Raw genomic sequence first — 26,010 nt, 5'->3', positions numbered from 1 at the left:
ACCATGAAGATTTTTAATCAATAAAAGAATCAAATGTTTTGAGGATAATGCAGGAAAGTGGAGATGAGGATTCTCAGACCAACTGTGGAATCATTGCCATTACCGTCACCCACTGTATTCACCCAATACCGTCACTCACTGTATTCACCCATTACCGTCACCCACTGTATTCACCCATTACCATTACCCACTGTATTCACCCATTACCGTCACTCACTGTATTCACCCATTACCGTCACCCCTGTGTTCACCCATTACCATCACCCACTGTATTCACCCATTACCGTCACCCACTGTATTCACCCATTACCATTACCCACTGTATTCACCCATTACCGTCACTCACTGTATTCACCCATTACCGTCACCCCTGTGTTCACCCATTACCATCACCCACTGTATTCACCCATTACCGTCACCCACTGTATTCACCCATTACCATTACCCACTGTATTCACCCATTACCGTCACCCACTGTATTCACCCATTACCATTACCCACTGTATCCACCCTTTACCATCACCCCTGTGTTCACCCATTACCATCACCCACTGTATTCACCCATTACCGTCACTCACTGTATTCACCCATTACCATCACTCACTGTGTCCACCCATCATCACTCACTGTATTCACCCATTACCGTCACTCACTGTCTTCACCCATTACCATCACCCACTGTATTCACCCATTACCGTCACTCACTGTATTCACCCATTACCATCACTCACTGTGTCCACCCATCATCACTCACTGTATTCACCCATTACCGTCACTCACTGTATTCACCCATTACCGTCACCCACTGTATTCACCCATTACTGTCACCCACTGTATTCACCCATTACCATCACCCACAGTATTCACCCATCATCACTCAGTGTATTCACCCATTACCATCACCGAATGTATTCACCCATTACCATCACTCACTGTATCTGCCCATAACAATCGCTCACTGTATTCACCAATTAATATTACCCACTGTATTCACCCGTTACCGTCACCCACTGTATTCACCCATTACTGTCACTCACTGTATTCAGCCTTTACCATCACTCACTGTATCTGCCCATAACCATCACTCACTGTATCCACCCATTACTATCACTCACTGTATCTGCCCATAACCATCACTCACTGTATCCACCCATTACTATCACTCACTGTATCTGCCCATAACCATCACTCACTGTATCCACCCATTACTATCACTCACTGTATCTGCCCATAACCATCACTCACTGTATCCACCCATTACTATCACTCACTGTATCTGCCCATAACCATCACCCACTGTATTCACCTATTACCATCGCACACTGTATCCACCCATTACTGTCACCCACTGTATTCAGCCTTTACCATCACTCACTGTATCTGCCCATAACCATCACTCACTGTATCCACCCATTACAGTCGCTCACTGTAGTCATCCATTACCATCACTCACTGTCTTCCTCCATTACTATCACCCATTCTATTCACCTATTACCATCAGTCACTGTATCCTCCCATAACCATCTCTCACCTCTCACTCTATCCTCCCATTATAACCTTGGCATCTCAGCTCCCAACATCATCTGACATTACTAATGTACATTCTACCAATTAGCACAAGGTCAGTGAATCCCTCCTGCTACACTTTTGTAGCAAGCCAAGTAGAATGCTGCGCAGTTAAAAAGGCAGTCAATGGGCATCTGCTGGGGGACGGGGGGGGTGGGGTGGGGGGTGGGAACATGTTTTGTTTCTGCCTCATTTCCATCATTCACTCTCCTCTGCTCCCCTGCCACCCCAACGCCATTTCTCATTGGTACACTTGGATATTTAATTGGACCTAATTATCTGTTTTCTCTAAGAGCTCATTATCACAGGATCCAACTGCTGTACGTTTCGGGTGCTTGACATTTACCACTTTTTTCCACACAGGGTTTTATCAGTACAATGTTCCAGAATCTTTACCTGTGGCTTCAACAGTGGCTAAAATAAGGGCTCTCGATGATGACATTGGACCAAACGCTGAAATGGAATACCAAATTATTGACGGGGATGGCTTTTCTGTTCTCAAGATTGAAACTGACATGGAGACCCAAGAGGGCATCGTAACTCTTCAGAAGGTAAGACCAGTCAAGGCAAAATCAAAGTGCGCTGTTTTGAGAGAATGCAGGTTTTGTTCACTACTTTGAATTGCGCCAGCCTTGGAGGAGCTAAACCGATGGAGATTTAATCACTTCACACACCTTTTCACTTTTTGTATCTAATATAATTCCTTCTGCAGAAGGACAGTTCATACAGGTCTTCAGATGATAGATTATACGTCGATGTTCAACGTTGTCACTTGTGGTTACTCTCCCTTTTGTCACGAACTGGTTTCTCAGTTACAGCACTGCACTTTGGCTGACTTCCAGTTCATCAAAAACTATTTATAATCTTTCTTTCTGTTAGCTCCGTGACCTTGTTTTCTCTACACTGATCCCACCTCAGAGCCAGTTTACCCCCCTTGCATCGGATTGTTCAATTGCAGCTACAAATCTTCAGGGTGAGGCCTGACACCCCTTCAAGGCTTGTGGCAACTTGAAAAACAAGGACAAAGATTGCCAGCTTTCTACCTGCATCTTCTCAGTCTGTTTATCAAACTGATGTTATTATCCTTTGGAAGAATGCAAGGAATATAGTTCTGTGTGCCATCAGGGATTGATGAAACAAAGTTGAGGAATTTTTTATTATTATAAAGGGAAATGCTGAAATTCATCCAGGAAAATTGTTCAGTTTGATAAAAGGCTCATATTTGAGTGGAGACAATTTTAAAAAGCAGGAACATAAAATGAAGTCAAGCTGAATACCTAAATGCAGTCTCTCCCTGGCATTGACTTTATTTTAAAATCTCATCCTTATTTTCAAATCTCTCCATGGTCTTTTTCTTTCTCTCTATGTAATACCCTCATGGAGGTGGGGAGCATTGTGGCTCAGTGGTTAGCTCTGCTGCCTCGCAGCACCAGGGACTCAGGTTCGATTCCAGCCTTGGGTGACTGTCTGTGTGGAGTTTGCACATTTTCCCCGTGTCTGTGTGGGTTTCCTCCAGGTACTCCGGTTTCCTCCCACAGTCTGTAGATGTGCAGGTTACGAAAATTGGCCATGCCAAATTGCCCATAGTGTTCACGGACGTGTAAGCTAGGTGGATTAGTCAGGGGAAATGTAGAATAATCGGGTAGGGGAATGGGTCTGGGTGGGATACTCTTTGCATTGTCGGTGTGGACTTGTTGGGCAAAATGGCCTGTTTCCACACTGCGAGGATTCTGTGATTCAAACAGTTTTCTGAGAGATTTGCAGTTTCTCATTCTGCTGCTTTGTTTATCTCTGGTCTTAATTACTCAACCAGTGCTGCAATGGGCAGTACTCAAAAAGCTCATCAGCATCCTTGATGAAGCAGCACACTTAATCAATAACCCAGCCATAAACTTAAATATTCACTTCTTCCAACACAGACTCATTGTGTCAGTAGTGTGTATCATCAACAAGTTGCACTGCTACAGTGACTCATCAAGCTGACAGCGCATTCTAAATCCATGACCTCTACTGTCTAAGATAAAGGGAACAATACCCCAGCAAGTGCCAGGTAATAATCATCGCCAACAAAAGAGAATCTAACCACACATCCTTGACATTCAAAGGCATTGCTATCACTGAATCCCCCACTTTCAACATCCTGGGTGTTGCCAATGGCCAGCAACTGAGCATGGTTAGCCACATAAAACTGTGGCTATAAAAGCAGGTCAGAGGCTAGGAATTCTGTAACGAATAACTTACATCCCGACTCCCCAAAATCTGTCCACCATCTACAGGGCACTAGTCAGAAGTGTGATGGAATCCTCCCCAATTACCTGGATGGGTGCAGCTCCAGTAACACTTCAGAAGCTTGACACTATCCAGGACAAAGCAGCCCGCTTGATTGGTACCACATCCACAAACCTCCACTCCCTCCACCTTTGAGGGACAGTAGCAGCAGTGCATAACATCTGCAGGATGCATCGCAGAAATTCACCAGCGATCCTCAGACAGCACCTTCCAAAAGGACAAGGGCAGCGTGAGGCACCATCAGCTGCAAGTTCTCCTCCAAGCCACTCACCTACTGACTTGGAAACATATCATTGTTCCTTCAGTGCCACCATATCAAAATCCTGGAAGTCCCTCATGAATAATATGATGGGTGTACTTAAAAAATTCTTCTATTGGGGTGCGGGCATTACTGGCTGAGCCAGCATTTATTGTGTATCCCTTATTGTGACTTGACTTGAATAGCTTGTTAGGCTAAATCAGAGGGCAGTTATGAGTCAACCACATCGCTGTATATTTGGTGTCATACATAGACTGGACAGCAGATTTCATTCCCTAGCTGGGACTAGCTGGCTCAATACGACTCACTGAAGGGTAATTAGAGATTGGCAGCAAATATTAGCCTTGTCAAAGACAGCAACATCCCAGGGATGAATGTCATGATCTGAAACTCATTTCTCCCAGAAAATAAAACAAAGAACTGCTAAAAGGAGAAACTCAGCAGGTCTGCCAGCATCTGCTGACAAGTCTGATGACATATCTCCGTACTTGAAATGTTAACTCTGCTGTCTTCCCCAAGATGCAGCTACGGCTGCTGAGTTTCTCCAGCAATTTTTGTACTTGTTCCTGTTTCTCCCATACCAGTTTTAAGCTGCATATTCACATCTCCAATCTTATCAACTCTATGTTAATTTGCTCGCAGCCATTGTTATAGACAGGTTACCTTTGAGGTTCTACTTTTTATTTTAGCCCCTTGTTGTTCATGTTACCATCCAATGATGTGCAAGTTGGGTGAATTGGCCATGCTAAATTGCCCATAGTGTTCGGGGATGTATAGGTTCAGTGCATTAGTCAGGGGTAAATATAGGGTAGGGGAATGGGTTTGGGTGGGTTACTCGTTGGAGGGTTGGTATGGACCTGTTGGGCCAATGGGCCTGTTCCCACACTACAATTCTATGATTCTATAAACAGTTTCTGTTTTGTTGTTCTGTCCCTGTCATTGGCACCCAAAGTGACCCTGCTAACTGGATCCTGAACATTCCCCAACAGGTTTGTCTCAGGTTGGAACAAATGTTCCAAACCAGGCAGCAGATAGCACATTATAACAATCAAAAGATCTGCAGATATTGTAAATCAGAAGCAAAAGCAGAAATTGCTGGAAAAGCTCAGTAGGTCTGGCAGCATCTGTGAAGAGATATCAAAGTTAACGTTGCGGGTCCGGTGACCCTTCCTCAGAACTGATGGTAATAGAATTCTTTGAAATTTGTGTTGCATGTGGACGGGTGGTTAAGAAGATGTTTAGCACGCTTGCCTTCATTGCTCAGACCTTTGAGTACAGGGATTGGGAAATCATATTGAGGTTGTACAGGACACTGGTGAGGTCTCTTCTGGAGTAGTGTGTCCAGTTCTGTTCACCCTGTTGTAGGGAGGAAATTATTAAATTCGAGAGGTTTCAGAAAAGATTTATCAAGCTGTTGTCAGGAATAGAAGTTATAAAGATAGGCTAATAGGGACATTTTTCACTGAAGTCTAGAAGGTTGTGTGATCACCCTGTAGGGGTTTATAAAATTGTGAGGGGTATAGATGAGTAGCAAGGGCCTTTTTCCTAAGGTGGAAAAGTTCAAAACAACCTTTTTACCTGTTACCATCAGTACTGAGGAAGGGTTACCGGACCCAAAATGCTAACTTTGATTTCTCTTCACAGATGCTGTGAGACCTTCTGGTTTTGTAGCAGATAGCACAGCCATCTAGCATCTTGTTCTTGAGTCCAGAGAATACTGCCTATTTTCCTGACTACACTGTCTCCTACCTCCATTATATTACTCTTCACTTCTCACTTCACTTTGAACACCTTCCTGCAGCATTGTCTCAGGTCCAGTCGCTCAGCCAATTTGCAGACCCTGCTGGTATCCACAGAAGACTGAGCGCCAGATTAGCTCAGTCGGTAGAATCCAAGTTGGAGTCATAGAGTCATACAGCATTGAAACAGATCCTTCGGTCTGACCAGTCCATGCCAGCCATGATCTCAAACTCAACTCGTCCCACCTGCCTGCATTTGGCCAATATCCCTCCAAACCTTTCCTATTCATGTACATATCACCATGTTTTTTCTAAATGTTGCAACTGTACTTGCATCCACCACTTCCTGTGACAGTTCATTCCACATACAAACCACTCTCTGTGTAAAGACGTTGTCCCTCATGTCCTTGTTAAATCGCTCTCCTCACACCTTAAAAGTATTCCTCCTAGTTTTGAACTTCCCCACCCTAGGAAAAAGACCCTAACTATTCACCTTATCCATGCCCCTCATGATTTTATAAACCTCTGTAAGGTCACCCCTCAACGTCCTATGCTCCAGTGAGAAAACTCCTCATTCAGCCTATCCTTGTAACTCAAGCCTTCCATTCCCGGCACCATTCTGGGTAATCTTTTCTGAACCCCTCTCCAATGTAATAATTTCCTCCCTATAACAGGGCAAACTCCAGTACACAATACTCCAGAAGAAGCTTCACCAATGTCCTGTACAATCTCAATATGATTTCCCAACTCCTGTTTTCAAAGGTCTGAGCAATGAAGGCGAGCGTGCTAAACACGTTCTTAACCACGTCATCCACATGTGGCACAAATTTCAAAGAACTCTTGTCCTGAATCTCTGGGTCCTTCTATTCTACAACATTACCCAGGGCCTCCCATTAACTGTATAAGTCCTGCTGTGTTTCTTTTTAACCAAAATGCAATACCTCACATTTATTCAAATTTAACTCCATCTGGCACTCCTCAGACCAATGACCCAATTGATCAAGATCTCTTTGCAATTTTAGATGACCTTCTTCACTGTCCACTCTATCACCAATTTTGGTGTCATCCGCAAACATACTAACCATGCGTCTTGAACTCTCATCCAACGACAAACAAAAGTGGACCTTGCACCGATCCCTGCAGAACATCGCTGGTCACAGGACTCCAATCCGCAAAATATCCCTCTACCATTGCCCTCCATCTGCTGCTAGGAGAAAGTGAGGACTGCAAATGCTGGAGATCAGAGCTGAAAAATGTGTTGCTGGAAAAGCGCAGCAGGTGAGGCAGCATCCAAGGAGCAGGAGAATGCCTGAAACGTTGATTCTCCTGCTTCTTGGATGCTGCCTGACCTGCTGTGCTTTTCCAGCAACACATTTTTCAGCTCCATCTGCTGCTGTTAGGCCAATTTTGTAACCAATTGATAATCTCACCCTGAATCTCATATAATCTAATTTTGCTAATTAGTTTACTATGCGAAATCTTGTCAAAGGCTTTTCGAAGGTCTATGTAGATAATGTCTACCATTCTGCCCTCATCAATCTTTTTGATTACTTCCTCAAAAAAATTCAATCAATTTTGTAAGACACAAATTTCCTCACACAAAACCATGCTTAATCAGTCCTTGCCTCTCCAAATTCATGTAAATCCTATCTTTCAGAATCACCTCCAACAACTAACTCAGCACCGATGTCAGACTCACTGGCCTGTAATTCCCAGGCTGCCCCTTACAACCTTTCTTAAATAATGGCATTACATTAGCCACCCTTCAGTCTTCAGGTACCTCACCCATGGTTATGTGCTCAATGGTTTCAAACCTTGAGGGTTATTATGGCTCACTAAGAATGGTACAGTGGCTAAGTGGTTGGCACTGCTGCCTCACAGTGCCCGGGACCCAGGTTCAATTCCAGCCTCGGGTGACTGTCTGTGTGGAGTTTGCATGTTCTCCTGTGTCTGCGCGGGGTTCCTCTGGAGCTCCAGTTTCCTCACAAAGTCCAAAGGTGTGCAGGCTAGGTAGATTAGCCATGGTAAATCTGGGGTTACAGGGATAGAGTAGGGGACTGGGGGTGGGTGGGATGCTGTTTGGAGGGTCGATGCAGACTTGATGGGCCAAATGGCCTCTTTATGCACTGTCGGGATTTGATAAGCTGTAAGAATCTGGAATCCATCGGATAAATGCAAGGGCTGCAGTTCTTCCATCCCTATCTTCTTGCTGCACCCCCATGCCTGCCCTGAAAGTCACTCCTTCCTGCCTCTAACCATTGACCCAACCATGTGAGGTGTCGCTGCCTTCTGAAGGGAGCCATGCTTTGAGAAAGACCTAGAAGGCATTTCTGGGTTTGGAACACTGTTGCAGAGACTCTCGCCCAACCTTACCTATGAAACAAATCTTCTCTATCTATCACAATGCCTTTATTTCTGCCAACAGTGACAGTTGAAAGTGTACTTATATTTCGATCTGTTCTATTAAGCGATCAGACCAGGCAGTTTATTCCCAGCACTGCAGTGGGAGAGACTACTCATCCTGATTGAATCAATAATAATTTTAATAACTCCAGCATGCACTGTAGGCACCTCTCACATCTGCTTTCAACAACAGTCTCTTCTGTAGCCCATCACTGTGTTGAAATCAAACTGAGAAGCAACATGGAGCAGCTTCACTGTATCAGATGTCATTTGCAGAACATAATCAGCCATACGGACAGAATCTGTTCACATTAACAATGAACTGGCAAAGTTTGAAGGGCTACTGAAACTTCAAGCCAATTTACCTTCTGAAGAACTCACGAGAAAAATAAGTTTACCAGGACATAGCACTCAAATTACACCTTCTTCTTCAGTGTTCAAACCATCACGGCAAATGTGCCTTGGCTGTTATCGAATCTCTACAGTGTGGAAGCTAGCTATTCAGCCCATCAAATCCACACTGTCGCTCCAAACAGCTTCCCACCCAGACCCACCCCATCCCTGTAAACCCTGCATTTCTCACAACCACCTTGCACTGAACATTATGGGCAATTTAGCAAGGCCAGTGCACCAAACATGCACATCTGTGGGAGGAAACCAGAGCACCTGGAGCAAATCCACGAATACACGGAGAGAATGTACAAACTCCACGCAGACAGTCGCCGGAGACTGGAACCGAGATCAGGTCTCTGGTGCTATGGGGTAACAGTGCTAATCACTGAGCCACCATACCACCCGTATCTATTTTGATGAATTTGAAATAGAGTCACTGTCAGAACGAACCTCAAACCCTTAGCTTTGCTTGCTGATTCTTGAATTTTTTTTTTGCCTTATGAAGAAATGTTGAGAGGGTTAGGCCTTTTGGGTTTAGAAGAATGAGAGGTGATGGTACTCATATGATACTGAGGGGCTTTACAGGATAAATGCTGAGATAATGTTCTCTCATGTGGCGGGGGGGGGGGGGGTGGGCTAGAATTAGGTGATGCAATCTGAACATGAGGGGTCTCCCATTTAAGAGATGAGCAGGAATTTCTGAGATAGCGATCAGATCAGCCATGATCTGAATGAATGTAGGAGCCTGCCAGGGGGATGAAAGGTTTTATGATTCTAGCTCATACATCCGTAAATGTGGAGCTAGGCAGATTGTTAACTAGGAAGGGAATCGGGAGTTATGGAGGAAAGTGAAGTTGACGATTGTCAGATCAGCCATTATCTCATTGAATGACGGGGAAAACCTGATGGGCTGAATGGCCTATTTCTGCTCCTATAGCTTATGGCTTATGCTTCTGACAAAAAAACAATCCCCGAACAGCTGAGCTCTAGTTTTAAGGCTATGCCTCCTCTTTCTGTGTTTTGCCCACCAGAAAATGGTTGGTCTTTATTTTCTACGTCACCTCCTTTATTCTACTTAAACCCTTCTATTAAATCATGTCCTGATCTTCAATATTTCAAGCGACACAAGCTGGACACCATGGATTCCCTCCCTCAGGGCATTGTGGGTCTACCCACAGCACATGGAACTACAGCGGCTCAAAATGACAGCTCACCACCACCTTCTGAAGGGCAGCTAGGGACGGGCAATAAATACTGGCCCTGCCAGCGATGCCCACATTCCTTGAGTGTGGTAAAGAGAAAAATCAACTAAGATTTTCAATATTTTATTTTTCAAAATAAAGTCTCCTCGCATTCTTTTCGACTGCACCAGGTACATGCCTAATGTACTAATGTAATGGGGAGACAGGATGCCTACTCACAGAAAACATCTCCAGGACACCCCAGGGCTGAACACTTCAACTCCCCCTCCCACTCTGCCAAAGGCATGCAGGTCCTGGGCCCCCTCCATCGAAACTCCCTCACCACCCGACGCCTAGAGGAAGAATGCTTCACCTTCCGCCTCAGGACCCTCTAACTCCATGGCATCAATGTGGATTTACCAGTTTCCTCAATTCCGCTCCCCCCACCTTACCCCAGCTCCAACCTTCCAGCTCAGCACCGTCCTCATGACCTGTCCCACCAGCCAATCTCCCTTCCCACCTATCCGCTCCACCCTCCTCTCCAACCTATCACCTTTTCCCACCTCCATCCACCTATTGCACTCTCAGCTACCTTCCCCCCAGCCCCATCCCCATTTATTTCTCCACCCCCGAGGCTCCCATGCCTCATTCCTGATGAAGGGCTTTTGCTTGAAACGTCGATTTTCCTGCTCCTCGGATGCTGTCTGACCTGCTGTGCTTTTCCAGCACCACTCTAATCTTGACTCTGATATTCAGCATCTGCTATCCTCACTTTCACCCACAAGCTTATGTTCTCAATCTCCAGACAACCAGTCCATCCTTGGTTTCAGCTGGTGATCCTTCCCTGGACTGCCTGTGATGCCAGTATATTTTTCCTTAGATAAGGTGGAATAGTGATGGGATGGGGTGGGTCTGGGTGAGATGCTGTTTGGAGGGCTTGTGCAGACTCGATAGGCCAAATGGCTTCTGTCAGTTTTGTAGTGAGTCCAAGACCAGACCCAGGTTTTCTGGTGTCAGTGTGTCAGAGGTACTTTTGCACAGGCGTAGGAGCAATACTAGAGTAAAGGTAAAATTCTCTTCCCTCTTTGCTGTTGGAGAGTGAATTCCCTGATTTTCATTCACTCTGGGGACCTGGGTTCAAATCCTGCCATGGCAGATGGTCGATTTTGTGAAAACAAAATCTGGAATTAAGGTTCTGTTGATGACCATGAAACAGGTGTCAATTTTGAGAAAAACCCACCTGATTGACTAACTGAAGGAAAGAAACTGCCATCCTTACCTGGTCTGGCCTCTGTGTGAGTCCATGACAATGTGGTTCACTATTAACTGCCCTCTGGCCAATTAGGGATGTGCAATAAATGCTGCCGTAGTGATTGGCTAAATTCCTTCCATAATAGCAAGTTTTATTAATTCCTACCCAGCGCACATTTTTGTAAAAAGGTGAAAATCTCACCCCTAGTTTTGGGTGGGGTTGCAAGTTAATACACTGTGATAGACACAGAAGTGCAGGGCAGAGCAGATTGACCAGATTGCCTATATCTGTCCCTCGTTGATTCATTTGTGTGAATTGACTTGAGGACAGGGGCAGAGGTGATGCTTCTTTCTGCCAAATGTCCTCAGGGTTGACGATGGTCAGTGATGAGCGGACATTTTGGGAGGCACTGACTATGTGGCAGCAAGCCAGAACCATTAACATCAAGCAGAGAAGATGAGGAGAGGTATGGGGGAAGATGGTGGGTGATCTGCAGCGATAATAGACTTGACTTTGCCAGCTCCGGACCACTGACCCAGAGTTGTTATCAAGGAGCCCCTTGGCTGTCGACTGCTGGGTGATTGGAAGTCAGTTCATGGATGATTGAACATCGTTTGCCTTCTCTGGAAAGCAGATGGGAGTGTCAGCAGGAGAAGCTGTTGGCCCAGATGGACTGACAACACGCAGGGTGACCTTTGCCATGCAGCAGAAGCTGATGTCCTGGCAACACGGGAAGCTGCTGTCTGAAGGCAGGTCCCTTCCCAGCCTGTGAAAGCCTGATGTGCGCTAAATGGCAGTTAAGAGGGACAACGTGCAAAAGCAATGGATTTATTCAAAGCCTTTCCCACAACATGGGCATGAAATTAGAGGAAGGCGGATGATTTGGGCAGACTTTAGCAAACCTTGGATTTGGAATAATCAGTGGGCAAAGTAAACAGGCCCTCAACTGGGGTGGAAGGACAATCCGCCCACTCACAAGGCAACAGGATCAGGGATCCGGGTTGCTTTAAGATGTATATATCTCTGACAGGTTTTACTCACAGACACTCCATTCAGGATTGGGATTGTATTTGAGCCCCTGGCTTTTTGATTCAGATTTTGATTTTGATTTTATCGTCACGTGGTTTACAGTAAGAGTAAGTAAGTAAAATACAGTGAAAAGCCTTAATTTGTCACCACGAAAGGACGCCATTTTGAATAATTTCAGATTAAGGGAAAAGAAAGTAATAGCTTGCAGAAAGCCCATTAGTCCTGAGCCAGCTCATCACCATCAACGATGCCCGCACTGTCATCTCGCCGGCAACTACACCGGATTCAATTGACATCAAAGTCGCTGATCCACATGCACCATCTTTGCCACTGGGCCTATACCCCTCTGCCACTGCCTGAGCTGGATGAACCAACATCACAGTGGCATCTCTCTCCACCGGGCCCACCTCGATGCTACCGTGATGTAGCTAAGAATGCCATTTGGTCAGGCACATAAGAGTAATTGAGATTCCTGACAAAGGGCTCCTGCCTGAAACGCCGATTCTCCTGCTCCTTGGATGCTGTGCTTTCCCAGCACCACACACACTCGACTCTGATCTCTGACATCTGCGGTCTTCACTTTCTCCACATAGGGCAATGGAGGCTACTGAGGGGGGAGCACTGTAAAATTCTCTGGGTGAGTCGGTGTGTGCAGGTTGGTGGGTGGGGGGAGTGGCGAGGAGTTACCTAACGCTCAGACCTGAAGGATGAGAAGATGCCTGGAGGGTGCCACTGGTCTGGTACAGCATTGAAGTGATAAAGGGTCAAATTAAACCAGACAAAGGAAGGATACAGACCCATGCTTTTATGACATGGGAAGCTTGATACCCATACATCCCACCGATCCCCAACAGCAAGTCCCCCTGGATGGAGCAGCTGGGATTACAGCAGGAATTTATGGAGGAGGCCATAGCCCAGACGCTGCACAAAGTCATCTTTGGGAATGTTGCGTAGACCTTGAACCCACAGGACACATAAAGGAAGGAATGATGGGAGCTTCCCTGAAGGATGCAGTGACAGTCATGGGGAATTTTAATCCACACACACAGACCGAGGATGTCAGGTGGACAAAGGTGGCCTGATGGCCAAGTCATGGATATAGAAACCAAATATTCTGCTTCTCCTCCCATCGGTCTGTCGTTATGTTTATAATGTCTGCCACAAAAGGGTCATTTGAGACTGGGCCGAACATTTGCCTTTTAGTGTGAAACTTTGAAATTACTTTGAGAGTGCAGGAAAATAACCTGTAATTTTTCAACTCAAAACAGTGGAGTTGTTAAGAATGTAATCCACTGTAGCGGATTTATCCATCCCTATTCAGGACACAGAAGAGGGAGTCATATGTTTATCTGTTATTTTTTCTGACACAAAGATAGGTGGAGGGATGGGTCACGCTGAGGAGGCAGGGAGGCTGCAGAAGGACTTGCCCAGGCTAGGTATGTGGGCAAAGCAGTGGCAGGTGGAATACAATGTGGGAAAGAGTGGGGTTATGCACTTTGGTAGGAAGAATAGAAGTGTTGAGTATTAGCAAGTTTTGAGAAGATATGTAGCTCAGGTTGAGGTTCAGGATGTAGGTTTACTCGCCATGTTTCTAGGAATTATCATGCATGTTTCTGTTTGGCTGGTTCTAGGATGGATGTGTTGTCCCAGTTGAAATGGTGTATTCCCTTATCTGTATTTGAGGATACTAGTGAGAGAGGGTCATGTCATTTTATGGCTAGTTGATGTTCATGTATCCTGGTGGCTAGTTTTCTGCCTGCTTGTCAAATGTAGTGTTTGTTACAGAGACACACACCGGAATTCTATCAACAAACGCATCAAATTAAACCCCATCTACCACCCCCTGAGGAAAAGAACAGGAAATGACATCACCAACCTGAAGAAACCCAGATGTATAAATAGAAAGCAGGAATTATCAGCAGTGCTTTGCCCAGCTGAAGATGTCACCTTGTAGGGTAACGAAACGTCTGGAAATGAATCTTTCAGCTCAGCGAGCAAACCTACATCCAGGTGTAGAGTTTTTTGAAATGAGAAAAGGCTTCAGAAATCCGAAGCGCAAAGGGACTTATGAGCCCGAGTTCAGGATTCTCTTACGGTTAACATGTAGGCTCAGATGGTAGTTAGCAAGGCAAATGCGATGTTAACATTAATTTCAGGAGCTCTAGAATACCAGAGTAAAGATGTACTGCTGAAGCTCTGACCAGACCACATTTAGGATGTTGTGAGTAGTTTTGGGTCTGGTATCTAAGGAAGGCTGTCTTTGGAGTGGTCCAGAGGAGGTTTACATGGATGTTTCTGGGAATGATAGGCTTGTTATGTGATGAGCCATTGAAGACTTTGGGTCTGGATTTGATGGAGTCGAGAAGGATGGGGGGGGGGGGGGGGGGGAGTCTGATTTAAACTTACAGAATACTGAGAGATGTGGATAGAGTGGACATGGAGAAGATGTTTCCCAAAGTGGGAGAGTCTAGGACTGAAGGGCACGGCCTCAGAGTGAAGGGATGCCCATTTAGAACTGAGGAGAAATCCCTTCAGTCAGGGGGTGGTGACTCTGTGAAGCTCATTGAGTGTATTTAAGACATAGATAGATATGTTCTTGATTAATAAGGGGACATGGGAAGAAGGCAGGAGAATGTGATTGAGAAACATACAGACATGATCAAATAGCGGAGCAGATTCAATTGGCCGAATGGATTAGAGTGGTGCTGGAAAAGCACAGCAGGTCAGGCAGCATCCGAGGAGCAGGACAATCGATGTTACAGGCAAAAGCCCTACATCAGAAATCATGAAGGATTTTTGCCCGAAACGTCGATTTTCCTGCTCCTCGGATGCTGCCTGACCTGCTGTGCTTTTCCAGCACCACTCTAATCTTGACTCTAATCTCCAGCATCTGAAGTACCCACCTCTGCTCAGTTGGCTGAATAGCTGCTCTATCTAATGGTCTTATGATCTTTTTTAATGCATCCTTAACTTCAGTGGACATGGTGAAAATATCTGGAGGCAGTACACAGTCTCCAATTAGATTGCTGCCTTAGATAAAATCAGCATCGTTAGTAGACAGTTTTGACATTGCACCATAATAACAGAACCACTGGCTAAAACACAGTATAAATTCATTCTACACAGCAGAAACTTCTACCAGCACTATGCATCAATACTATTTTATGTTGCAAACTCTGTAGTCAGCAAAGTTCACCTCAGGGCTGCTGGTTTTGTTTTTATTCATTCAGGGGATGTGAACTTTGCTGACTGGTCCAGCCTTTATTGCCCATCCCTAATTGCTGTGGAGAATGTGATGGTAAGCTGTCACCTCAAATCATTGTGGGTTCAAAGCAGTGTATGAGAAATAGAATCAGAGCAAATGCAGCTCTCTCTCGGACATCATTAGTCAGGTGGAACACCATTTCAAACAACCGCAGCAGTATCCTGGTCAATATTTAAAGTATTGCTGAACAAGTTATTGATCATCACATGTATCCAACCTGAAGAGAATCCCAAAGTCTTCTGTAGACATACCAAAAGTAAAAAGGCGGAAAAGGAGAAATGAGGACCACTGAGGTCCAAAAGGGCAGATGAATATGTTTAAACAGGGCCAGAGCTGAGGTACTAAATTACTTACTTTGCTTTTGCCTTCACCATAGGAACTTAGGAGCAGAAATGGTCCTTTCAGCTCTCAGTCCTCCACTCCAACATTCAATACCAATAGCGGTTGATCATTCACTTCGATGCCTTTTTCCCACATTATCCCTCTGTCCCTTTACATTATTTGTATTTTGAAGTCTGTCAATTTCTACTTTAAACAAACTCAGTGACTGGGTTTACACAGATATCTTTGGGTAGAGAATTCCAAAAATTACAAGCTTCTGAGTAAAACGAATTTTCTTCATCTCGGTCCTAAGCAACCGCCCCCTTAATTTCGAGTTGTGCAACCTGTCTCCAGACTTCCATAACCAGGTGATGCATCGAACCCTGCGTCTACCCTTTCTGTTCCCTTTCAATATTTCATAGGTTTCAATGAGATCATCTCTCAATCTTCAAAGCTTTAGAGAAATACAGAACCGGTTTCTCAAGTTCTCTTTGTGGGGCAGGCCCTGGAACAAGCCTGATTGTCTCAGGATAAGTTCATTGCTCTCTTTCTGTGCCTGTGGAGGGGAATTTACAGAGTGTGGTGTTCCCATGTACCTGCTGCTTTGTCCTTCTAGATGGCAGTGGTTTTGTGCTTGGAAGCAATTTGTCTTGTTTAGCTTTAGCAATGCACATTTCTACTGTGTATTGGTGTTGGTGAGAGTGAATGCGATGCCAGCCAAGTGATCTGTTTTGTTCTGGATGGTATCAAGCTTCTTGAGTGTTACTGAAGCTACACTCATACAGATAAATGGGGAGTACTCCATCAGACTCCTGACTTGTGGAATCTTCAGGTGAGTTATTCACTGCAGGATTCCTAGTTTCTGACCTGTTCTTGTCGCCGCAATATTTATATGGCTAGTCCACTTCAATTTCTGGTGAATTAAACCCCTCGTGATGTTGATAGTGGGGAATTCGGTGATGATAGTGTCATTGAAAATCAAGTGGTGATAATTAGATTCTCAGTAAGTGATTTAAGAGCTATCGGAAAAAGGCAGAAAGTGGAGTTGAGAGCTATCAGACCAGCCCATGCTTTTATTGACTGTTGGTGGAGAGGACTTGCTGGGCTGAAGGACCTCCTTCTGCATCGATATACAATGGTAACAGAAAGGGTTCAGGGCTGTTGATGTGTGTGTATAGACATTCAAAAAGTATACCATGCCACAAAAGAGACTTATGAGCAAAACATAGTTGAGAATAAAAGGGGCAGTACCACCTTGGATAGTTGTTTCCCCACGTGGAAGAGACTAAAACCAGAAGGAGAATCATCTCAGAATAAGGGTCACAGGAACATTGGGCAATAGGAACAGGAGTAGACCCTTCAGCCTGTTCTACCATTCAATGAGATCCTGGCTAATCTGTGGCCTAACTCCATATACCCACCTTGTTTAACAAAAATTTATCCACCTCAGATTTAGAATGAACAACTGATCCAGTATCCACTATCATTTATGGAAGAGAGTTCGAAATCTTTCCCACCCTTTGTGTGTAGAAGTGCTTCCTAACACCTCTCCAGTTCTGAGGAAGCGTCACCGCACCTAAACCGTCAACTTTGATTTCTCTTCACAGATGCTGCTGAGATTTTCCAGCTACTTCCATTTTAATCTCTCCTGAATGGCCTGGCCTTTTTCTCAGACTATCCCCCCTAGTTCTCGAACATCCAACTAGTGGAGTTAGTTTATCTTTATCTGTCGACTCCTGCCATACATTTAAGTCAGAGACAAAGAAGAATCGTTTCTCTCAGACGCTAGTGAATCTGTGGAGTTCTTTACCGCAGTGGGATGTTCAGGTTAGATCGTTAACATATTCAGGTCTGAGACAGACAGATTTTAATCAGTGAGAGAATAAAGGGGTATGGGGGAAAAGACAGGAAGGTGGAGTTAAGGATTATCAGATTAACCATGATATCATTGAACGGCAGAGCAGGCTCGGTGGGCTGAATGGCCTGTGGTCTCATGGATATAAACTTTAGTGACAAAAATTAGTGACTGATGATTCATGGATTTAATTTTGGCCTGGAGGAAGATTTGAGTGGAATTTTCCAGGGCTCAATGGTGGGAGCCTTGCTTTTCCTTTCACATATATACCTTGATGTGCAGTCAACAATTTCGTAGGTTGTCAACGATACAGCTTTTTGAAGCATTGTATACTGTGAGGAGGATAATGTCAAACTTCAACTGAACAAATTGGTGAAATAACTTGACAAATGACAGAGGAAGATGACTCAATTTGGTCAGAAAAAAAAACATGACAAACAATACAAAATAATGGGTACAACTCTGAAGGAACTACAGGAACAGAGGGGCTAGGGTGTGTATGCGTTTAAGATATGGAAGGAGGCAGGAAAGGTTGAGAGAGTGTTTACTAATGTGTGTGGGATTTATTAATGATGGCATAGCATAGAAGAGCAAAAGGTTATTATGAATTCAGCTTCAGACCGAGCTGTCGCACTTTATTCTTGGAAATCCCTGTCACAGAGAGACAGGGTTGTTAAGATGGCGTTTAGCACGCTTAACTTCATTGCTCGGTCCTTTGAGTATAGGAGTTGGACATCATATTAAAGTCATACAGGACATTGGTGAGGCCTCTTCTGGAGTACTGTGTCCGGTTCTGGTCACCCTTTTCAGGAGGGACGTTATTAAACCGGAGAGGGTTCATCGGGATGTTGCTGGGAATGGAGGGCTTGTGTTAGAAAAATGGGCCGGGACCTTTTTCACTGGATCGTAGGAGGTTGAGGAGTGACCTTATAGAGGTTATAAAATCATTAGTGGCATAGGTGAGGTGAATAGCAAAGACCTTTTCCCTAAGGTGGGGAGTTCAGAACCAGAAGACATTGAGAGGAGAAAGATTTAAAAAGGATACGAGAGGCAACTTTTGATACACAGAGAGCAGTTAGAATGTGGAATGAACTGCCAGAGGAAGAGGTGGACACTACAGTTACAATGTTTAAAATACATTTGAATAAGTACATGAATAGGAAAGGTTTGGAGGGATATGGGCCAAATACAAATAAGCGGAACTGGTTTAGTTTGCAAACGTGGTTGGCATGGATTGGTGGGACCTAAAAGTCTGTTTCCATGTCACATTCTATATGAATATATGTATCGAAGGATGTGAAGGCATTGGAAAGAGTGCACAAAAGATTTCCAAGAAGGTACCCAGAGATGCGAAACTTCAGTTAGAAGGAGAGAGTACAAATGTTGGGCCTTGTTTTATTGGAGGTGAGGAAACTGAGAGGACATTTGTTACAGGCATTCAGAATCATGAACGTTCTGGATAGAACAATATTCCTTCTCCTGAAAGGATCCTGAATAAGGGGTCACAGATTTAAAGCCATTTAAATGAAGCAAAAGTGATATGAATGAATACTGTTTCACTTCTTTTTGTCTGCTTTTTGTCATTGATATAAGTGATTTGGATGTGAACACAGGAGGTATGGGTATTAAGTTTGCAGATGACACCAAAATTGGAGGTGTAGTGGACAGCGAAGAGGGTTACCTCAGAGTACAACTGGAATCTTGATCAGATGGGTCAATGGGCTGAGGAGTGGCAGATGAAGTTTAATTTAAATAAATGTGAGGTGCTGCATTTTGGATAGGCAAATCAGGGCAGTATTTATACACTTAATGGTAAGGACCTAGGGAGTGTTGCTGAACAACAGACCTTGGAGTGCAGGTTCATAGCCCCTTGAAAGTGGAGTGTCAGGTAGACAGGTTGGTGAAGAAGGCATTTGATATGCTTGCCTTTATTGGTCAATGCATTTAGTATAGGATTTGGGAGATCATTGTGTGGCTGTAAAAGACATTGGTTAGGCCACTTTTGGAATATTGTGTGCAATTCTGGTCTCCTTCCTATTGGAAGGGCATTGTGAAACTTGAAAAGGTTCTGAAAAGATTCAAAAGGATGTTGCCAGGGTTGGAGGGTTTAAGCTGTAGGGGGAGACTGAATAAGCTAGGGCTGTTTTCCCTGGAGTGTCAGAGGCTGAGGGGTGACCTATAGAGATTTATAAAATCATGAGGGGCATGGAGAGGGTAAACAGACAAGGTCTTCCTCCTGGGGTGGGGAAGTCCAAAACTAGAGGGCATAGGTTTAAAGTGAGATGGGAAAGATTTACAAGGGTCCAAAAGGACAACTCTCTCATGCAGAGAGTGGTGTGTGTATGAAATGAGTTGCCAGAGGCAGTGGTGGAGGTTGGCAATTGCAACATTTAAAAGGCATCTGGATGGGTTTATGAACAGGAAGGGTTTGGAGGGATATGTGCCCAATGTTGACAAACGGGACTAGAGTTATCTAGGATATCTGGTTTGCATGAATGAGTTGGACTGAAGGGTCTGTTTCTGTGTTGTACATCATTATGACTCTATCTTGAATGTATTGCCCAAGAGTGTGATGATGTCTGGTTCCATTGAGGTATTTAGAAAGGTGCTGTGGTACTGAGCAATGCATTGTTCTGGGGAGAAGGCAGCAGGTCAACACTGAGTGAAATGCTCATCTGGAGACCTAGTACAGAGATGATGGGCCCAATGCCCTCCTTCAGCACTGTAGCAATTCTGTGAGAGATTGTTTTGGTATACCACAAGCTTCAGTCACTGATGCCGCATTCACGACGGCTCAGCGGTTAGCACTGCTGCCTCACAGCACCAGGGACCCAGGTTCAATGTGTGGAGTTTGCACATTCTCTCTGTGCGTGGGTTTCCTCCGGGTGCTCTAGCTTCCTCCTACAGTCCAAAGATGTGCAGGTCAGGTGAATTGGCCATGCTAAATTGTCCATAGTGTTAGGTGCATTAGTCAAAGGGAAATGGGTCTGGGTGGGTTACTGTTCGGAGGGTCGGTGTGGACATGTTGGGCCGAAGGACCTGTTTCCACACTGTAGGGAATCTAATCTAATCATGAAGGTGGGAGGATTTACAGGGATATGGGGCAAAAGCTGGCAAATGGGAGTAGATTGGGTTGGGATATCTGGCCAGCATGGACGAGTAGGACCGAAGGGTCTGTCTCTGTGCTGTACATCTCTATGACTCTGAATGTTGTGCTATTCTTCATGGGACCTTAGTCCAAAAGGCACAGCTGTTTTAAATTCTTCCATTATTAACATCTCTCTTTTAAAATCCAGCTCAATCTTCATAGCTCCATATCATTTATCAAATACCATTCCCATTTTCTCCAGCAAATTCCACAGAAGTCCGATGATGTCTTTTCATGCCTGTAACCTTCTAGAATTAGTTCATGCACATTAATGACAGCAATCTTACCCTTACGTTAATCTTAACCTCACAATAATCTACTTAATAATGTTCACCTGAAAGAATCGAACACTTTCCCTAACAAAGCCAGTATCCCATCACCAAGTCCCCCTTTAATTGTATGTGGACAGCCCTTGACACTGATCCAGTTGCCTTAGAGCCAGCTCTCAGAGTGAACAGAACCTCTGACGTGCTTTTTTTTAAAAGAAACCCAGAAAAAAACAATCACAATAAGCAATAAAGATAAACAAAAAATCGACCTGAAACAAAGGGGGAGAGAGAGAGAAAAAAAATTTTCCTCTTCCATAGAAAACCCAACAGTAGTAATAACACACTGACTGTGTGGTCCAGACAGTTTAGAGTCAGTCCCCTCCCTGTCACAAATGGAGAGCCCTTCACCACTGATCCAGCTCCCTCAGAGCCAGCTCGCAGAGTGTTCATAAGCTCTGACCTTCCTTTTTGTATCTGTCAGCCAGGGCTCCCTGCTTGGACCAGATTAACAGACCTAATCAAGGAACTCATATTCTATGAGGGCCACCTGGTTGACCTCGTTACAATCACTGGAGTACTAAAGTTATCTAAATTTTTTTAAGCCATTGTTACATTGTTCTGAGTGAATGAGGTGTTTTCTCAAAGGATACAAAATAAAATTTTAACCTGTTTCTCACTGAATTTAGGCATCAAGTAAATATGGCAAACTCCCCATTATCCATGCCTCGACAAGTCACTCATCACCCTGACTTGGAAATAGTCCCTGTTCCTTCAGTGTCGCTGGATCAAAATCCTGGAATTCCTTGCCGAGCAGAATGATAGGTCTACCTACAGTGCTTGGATTGCAGTGATTCAAGAAGGCAGCTCACTCAAGGGTAACTAGGAATGGACAATAATTTTTACCAGCCTGCAATGCCCCATTTCCTATGAATAAGATAAAAATCAGGCAAGTGTGGGGATTGATGGGCGCTGGTTATATGAATCTGTCAGTTGCATAACAAATACTCTGATAGAAACCCAATACTGTACACTCTTATATTCTTTGAATGAAAAGTCTTAAATCTAAATGTTAAGAGTACAGTGCAATTGACTCGCTGGGTTCTGGTAACTCCAGACATGAGTGAGCATGTGCATATTGGAGCATGGTGTGCCAATTTCAAACTGATGTTTTTGAAGAAACTTTAGAAAAATGGCGAGTTTTCTTTGAAGTTTTTGCTGGTTCCATAAGATTTTGGAATACTCGGGTTTCGGAAAACGGGGAGTTTACTGTGGACCTTGCTAAATCAAAAGCGGACATTAAAGGGGACTCATTGTCACGCCTTTCCCCCAGTTCCTGCTTGTGTAACTGCAGCTGTTGTCTCTGTCCAGTTCAAATATTCAGGCCTCCCTCTTGTCACTGAAGGACATTAAGACCCTGACGATGATAGCATAGAGCTACACCGCACTGGGCATAAACAGCATAGTGTGGACAGAGTGAGTTTGAGTAGGATTGGAAGAGTGATATGACATAGACAGAAGCATATGTAGAAAATGGCTCAAATCACGTAATCATAAGCTGAGAGCCTGACATATATCTGACTACACATGCTAGTAGTTAGCACTAGCATACAATAAACAAAGTTCTAATGAATGAAGACTGGCTATAGACATGAACTTGCTATCTCCATGATCAGTCTATCTTAAACCCAAATTCTTTGATGTGGGTATAAAAGCCCACTAATAAATGCCTCCAGTTTTCCAAGTCTAGGTCTTCCTTTTCTGTTACTCTCTGAAACTGCTGTTCATGTTTTAACATTTCTTCTTCTTTTCCTTTCCCTTTTCTTTCTCAAATTGCATTATTTCTCATTTTCAACTGAACCTTGGAAATCTGTGGAATCTGTGTTTCATCTGACGTAGTCATACGGCACGGAAGCAGGCCCTTCGGTCCAACCAGTCCATGGTGACCTTAATCCCAAACTAAACTAGTCCCACCTGTCTGCACCTGGCCCATATTCCTCCAAATATTTCCTATTATTGGACTTATTTAAATGTATTTTAAATGTAACTGCACCCATACACACCCTTCCTCTGCAAGTTCATTCCACATGCATATAATCCTTTGTATATACTTAAACAATTACCCCTCATGTCCTTCTTAAATTTCCCCTCTCACCTTAAAAATATGCCCCCCCAGTCTTGAAATGCCCCAACCAGGGGAAAGGCACCAACCTTTAACCCTAGCTATAACCCTCATGATTTTATAAACTTCACCTCTCAACCTCCTAAACTCCAGTGAAAAGGAGTCCAAGCCTATCTTTATAACTCAAAACCTCCACTCCCATAACCTTCCGGTAAGTCTCTTCTGAACCTTTCAGTTTAATAATATTCTTCCTATAACCGGGCGACCAGAACAGGACACTGTATTCCAGAAGAGGCCTCACCAATGTCTTGTACAACTTCAACATGACTTTCCATCTGCTATAATCAAAGAACTGAGCGATGAATGCAAGCATGCTAAACATCTTTTTAACCTCCTTGTCTACATAGTCTTTTATTTCTCCAAGGTTCAGATGTTGGGCCAATGATTTAATTGCTCCTGCCATGTCAACACCTATCTTTGAGTCAATTTCTGACTTCTCCGCCGGTACCTTCAAAGTTAAGTTGATTAATTGTTGCCAAATCCTCACAGTTACTATTCTGAGGAATGCTGGAGCAAAAACAGATGGAGCCATGTTAGCGTTACCATGAATACAACAAGAGCAAATGTGAAAACCTGGTTGTTGAATGTCTGGACAATGCTATTATATTATTTCATTCAGTGAATTTAAAGAAATGTGAATTCCTACAAAGAGCATGTAAACCAAGATGATTTCTGCAGAGACAAATAACATTTGGAAAGGTTCTATTCATCAACTGAAAAGATCAAATGTCAAGATTTCAAATTTTAAGACTTCTATCACAGAAGCAACATAAAAGAACATGGAATAATCATGATTTTGTAAGTACCTTACAAGTGAATTCCAGGAAAGCAACTCTCCATTGGCTTTTAGCACAACTGAAGATGTACAATGTTGGTTATGTTCTACAGTGTTGATTAAGTAAACACTTCATTCATTCAAAGCTAGTTCTAAACTATTTTATACTCTCAATGGCTTCCTACATTTATCCTTTTCCAAAGGTGATTTCTACTCGATATTTTAGAGATTCTAACCCAGGCTAGGTGAATCTTCCAACCACTTTTAAATCCTCATGAACTTGATCTCTTTGGTTTTATTGAGACTTCCCACCTGCTGCTCTGTTTCATTTGCAGGATTAGCTATCTCTATCTCCTTCTCTCTATCTCTCGCTCTTTCTAATCCCCCCCACTCCTCTTTCTCTCTCCTCTCTTTCGAGTGGCTACAGACTAACCTTTCAGACATATCTCGGAAACCTTGTAACCTGTGACTGTAATGGCTTGTAATAGACTTCCCTTCCTGAAACCTATTCCCAGGGCAAACTGAATCACAAGGGCCTTGTATCCGGATAGAATTGTTAATTAGCTATCCTGTAAGTCCCAAATCCAGTTTACCATGGAGATACATGAACAGTTATGTACAGTTATTTGTAACGGCTTACATCCAAACCATCTACCTATGAGGCTTAGACTAACAGGTTCCCCAGAGGCAGTCTAACTGCCTTTTCATTGTCTGTGGGTGAGAGCATCTTGCACCTTCTCTCAGCTGCACTTCACTCCCCTCACCCCCAACACCCCCAAGCACCTAGCTAACACGGCTTGTTATCAGACAAATTTATACGAGCTCCCGCTTTCATTTTCTCGGACTTTAGAGTATGTCAATCTCAGAAGCTTAGTATTTGCAGTGTGATGCCATGAGATGGGCACAGTCAGAATCTTAGCTAAGCAGTCAGCATCTCTAATCGTGTAGTCTTACCTCAGTACTGCACTGGGGTCAGCCTGGCGTTTTGTGCTTATTCTCGACAACAGATTTGCATCCTGAACTCGGGACATTCAGTACTAGAGGAGCGAGTTACCTGGAATGAACCACAACCATGACTCCATCTATATGGTACATATTCTTGAGAATCGCTTTGGCCAAATCAGTCTCTCCAGCCCATCGCAAGCAAGAAACCAAAAAGCTTGGCAAGTCTTTAACGTCCAAGAATACAACTTTCATGAGTGAAAGTAAAATGTTTGACGGAATTTTGTCATTGGCTATAAAACATTTTGGGGTGGTTCTGACAGTAAAAACTTTGAGTGGGCTGACTACGCTCATTCTGGACGTGACTATCAGACCCCATATATCTTATTCAGAAAACAGCAGGAGGTAGATAGATTAAAAGATAAATAAATTGCAGAGGGATGTTGGAGGAATTGCAAATAAATCATTCATTTGGAACCTTATTTACTTGGGAGGTTGTCACTTCAGCGCAAATAGCAGGAGTAACAAAGATAGATGCTGAGAGCAATGGAGCAGGAACAAGCTGAAAATACTCCTGCCGTTTAATTAAACGATCCCATGTTAAAATGTCATCACCTGATAGATGTGACTCGTTCTTTCATTTGCTTGTCGTGCTCTTTAATGGACTGACATTGCGCCGAGTAAATATATGTACGTTTTGTAATTGCTTCACAGGAGCTGGATTTTGAAAAAAAATCAAGCTACAGTCTGAAGATTGAAGTCACCAATAAAAACACTGACCCAAGGTTCCAGGCGCTGGGACCCTTTGCAGACACCACCACGGTGAAGCTGGTGGTGGAGGACGTGGATGAAGCCCCAGAGTTCAACTCGCCTCTCTACAAGATGTCGGTCTCTGAGGCTGCAAAGGTTGGCACTGCCATTGGCACTGTGTCTGCACATGACCCCGACACAGCAAACAACCCTGTCAGGTGAGAGTTCACCAGTTCCTGCACCCAGTACAAGGCAGCTCTATAGCATTCTAAATCATCTGTCCAATTCATTGGCTCTCATCAAATCATACAGGAGAGGCCTATTGAGTCTGTACTGCCAAATATACGCTGCCACCTCCACTCAATGCTAGATCTGGAGGATAAGCTTTCCTTAAG

General features: G+C 44.0%; 1 protein-coding gene across 4 annotated transcripts in view; it reads left to right on the top strand.

The window, feature by feature from the left end:
* cdh7a (cadherin 7a) overlaps positions 1-26,010 on the top strand; it is a 183,108-nt gene that overhangs the window by 116,412 nt on the left and 40,686 nt on the right. For all 4 annotated transcript variants that reach the window (XM_072569783.1, XM_072569781.1, XM_072569780.1 and 1 more), the window contains 2 exons: positions 1,930-2,117; positions 25,580-25,833. In XM_072569783.1, the coding sequence (XP_072425884.1) occupies positions 1,930-2,117; positions 25,580-25,833 (442 nt within the window). The remainder of the gene's footprint in view (positions 1-1,929; positions 2,118-25,579; positions 25,834-26,010) is intronic.

The sequence above is a fragment of the Chiloscyllium punctatum genome, chromosome 5 (assembly GCF_047496795.1).
Source record: "Chiloscyllium punctatum isolate Juve2018m chromosome 5, sChiPun1.3, whole genome shotgun sequence".
Taxonomy (NCBI): Eukaryota; Metazoa; Chordata; class Chondrichthyes; order Orectolobiformes; family Hemiscylliidae; genus Chiloscyllium; species Chiloscyllium punctatum.
The sequence above is the reverse complement of the archived record's forward strand: the minus strand, read 5'-3'. Positions and strand labels throughout refer to the sequence as shown.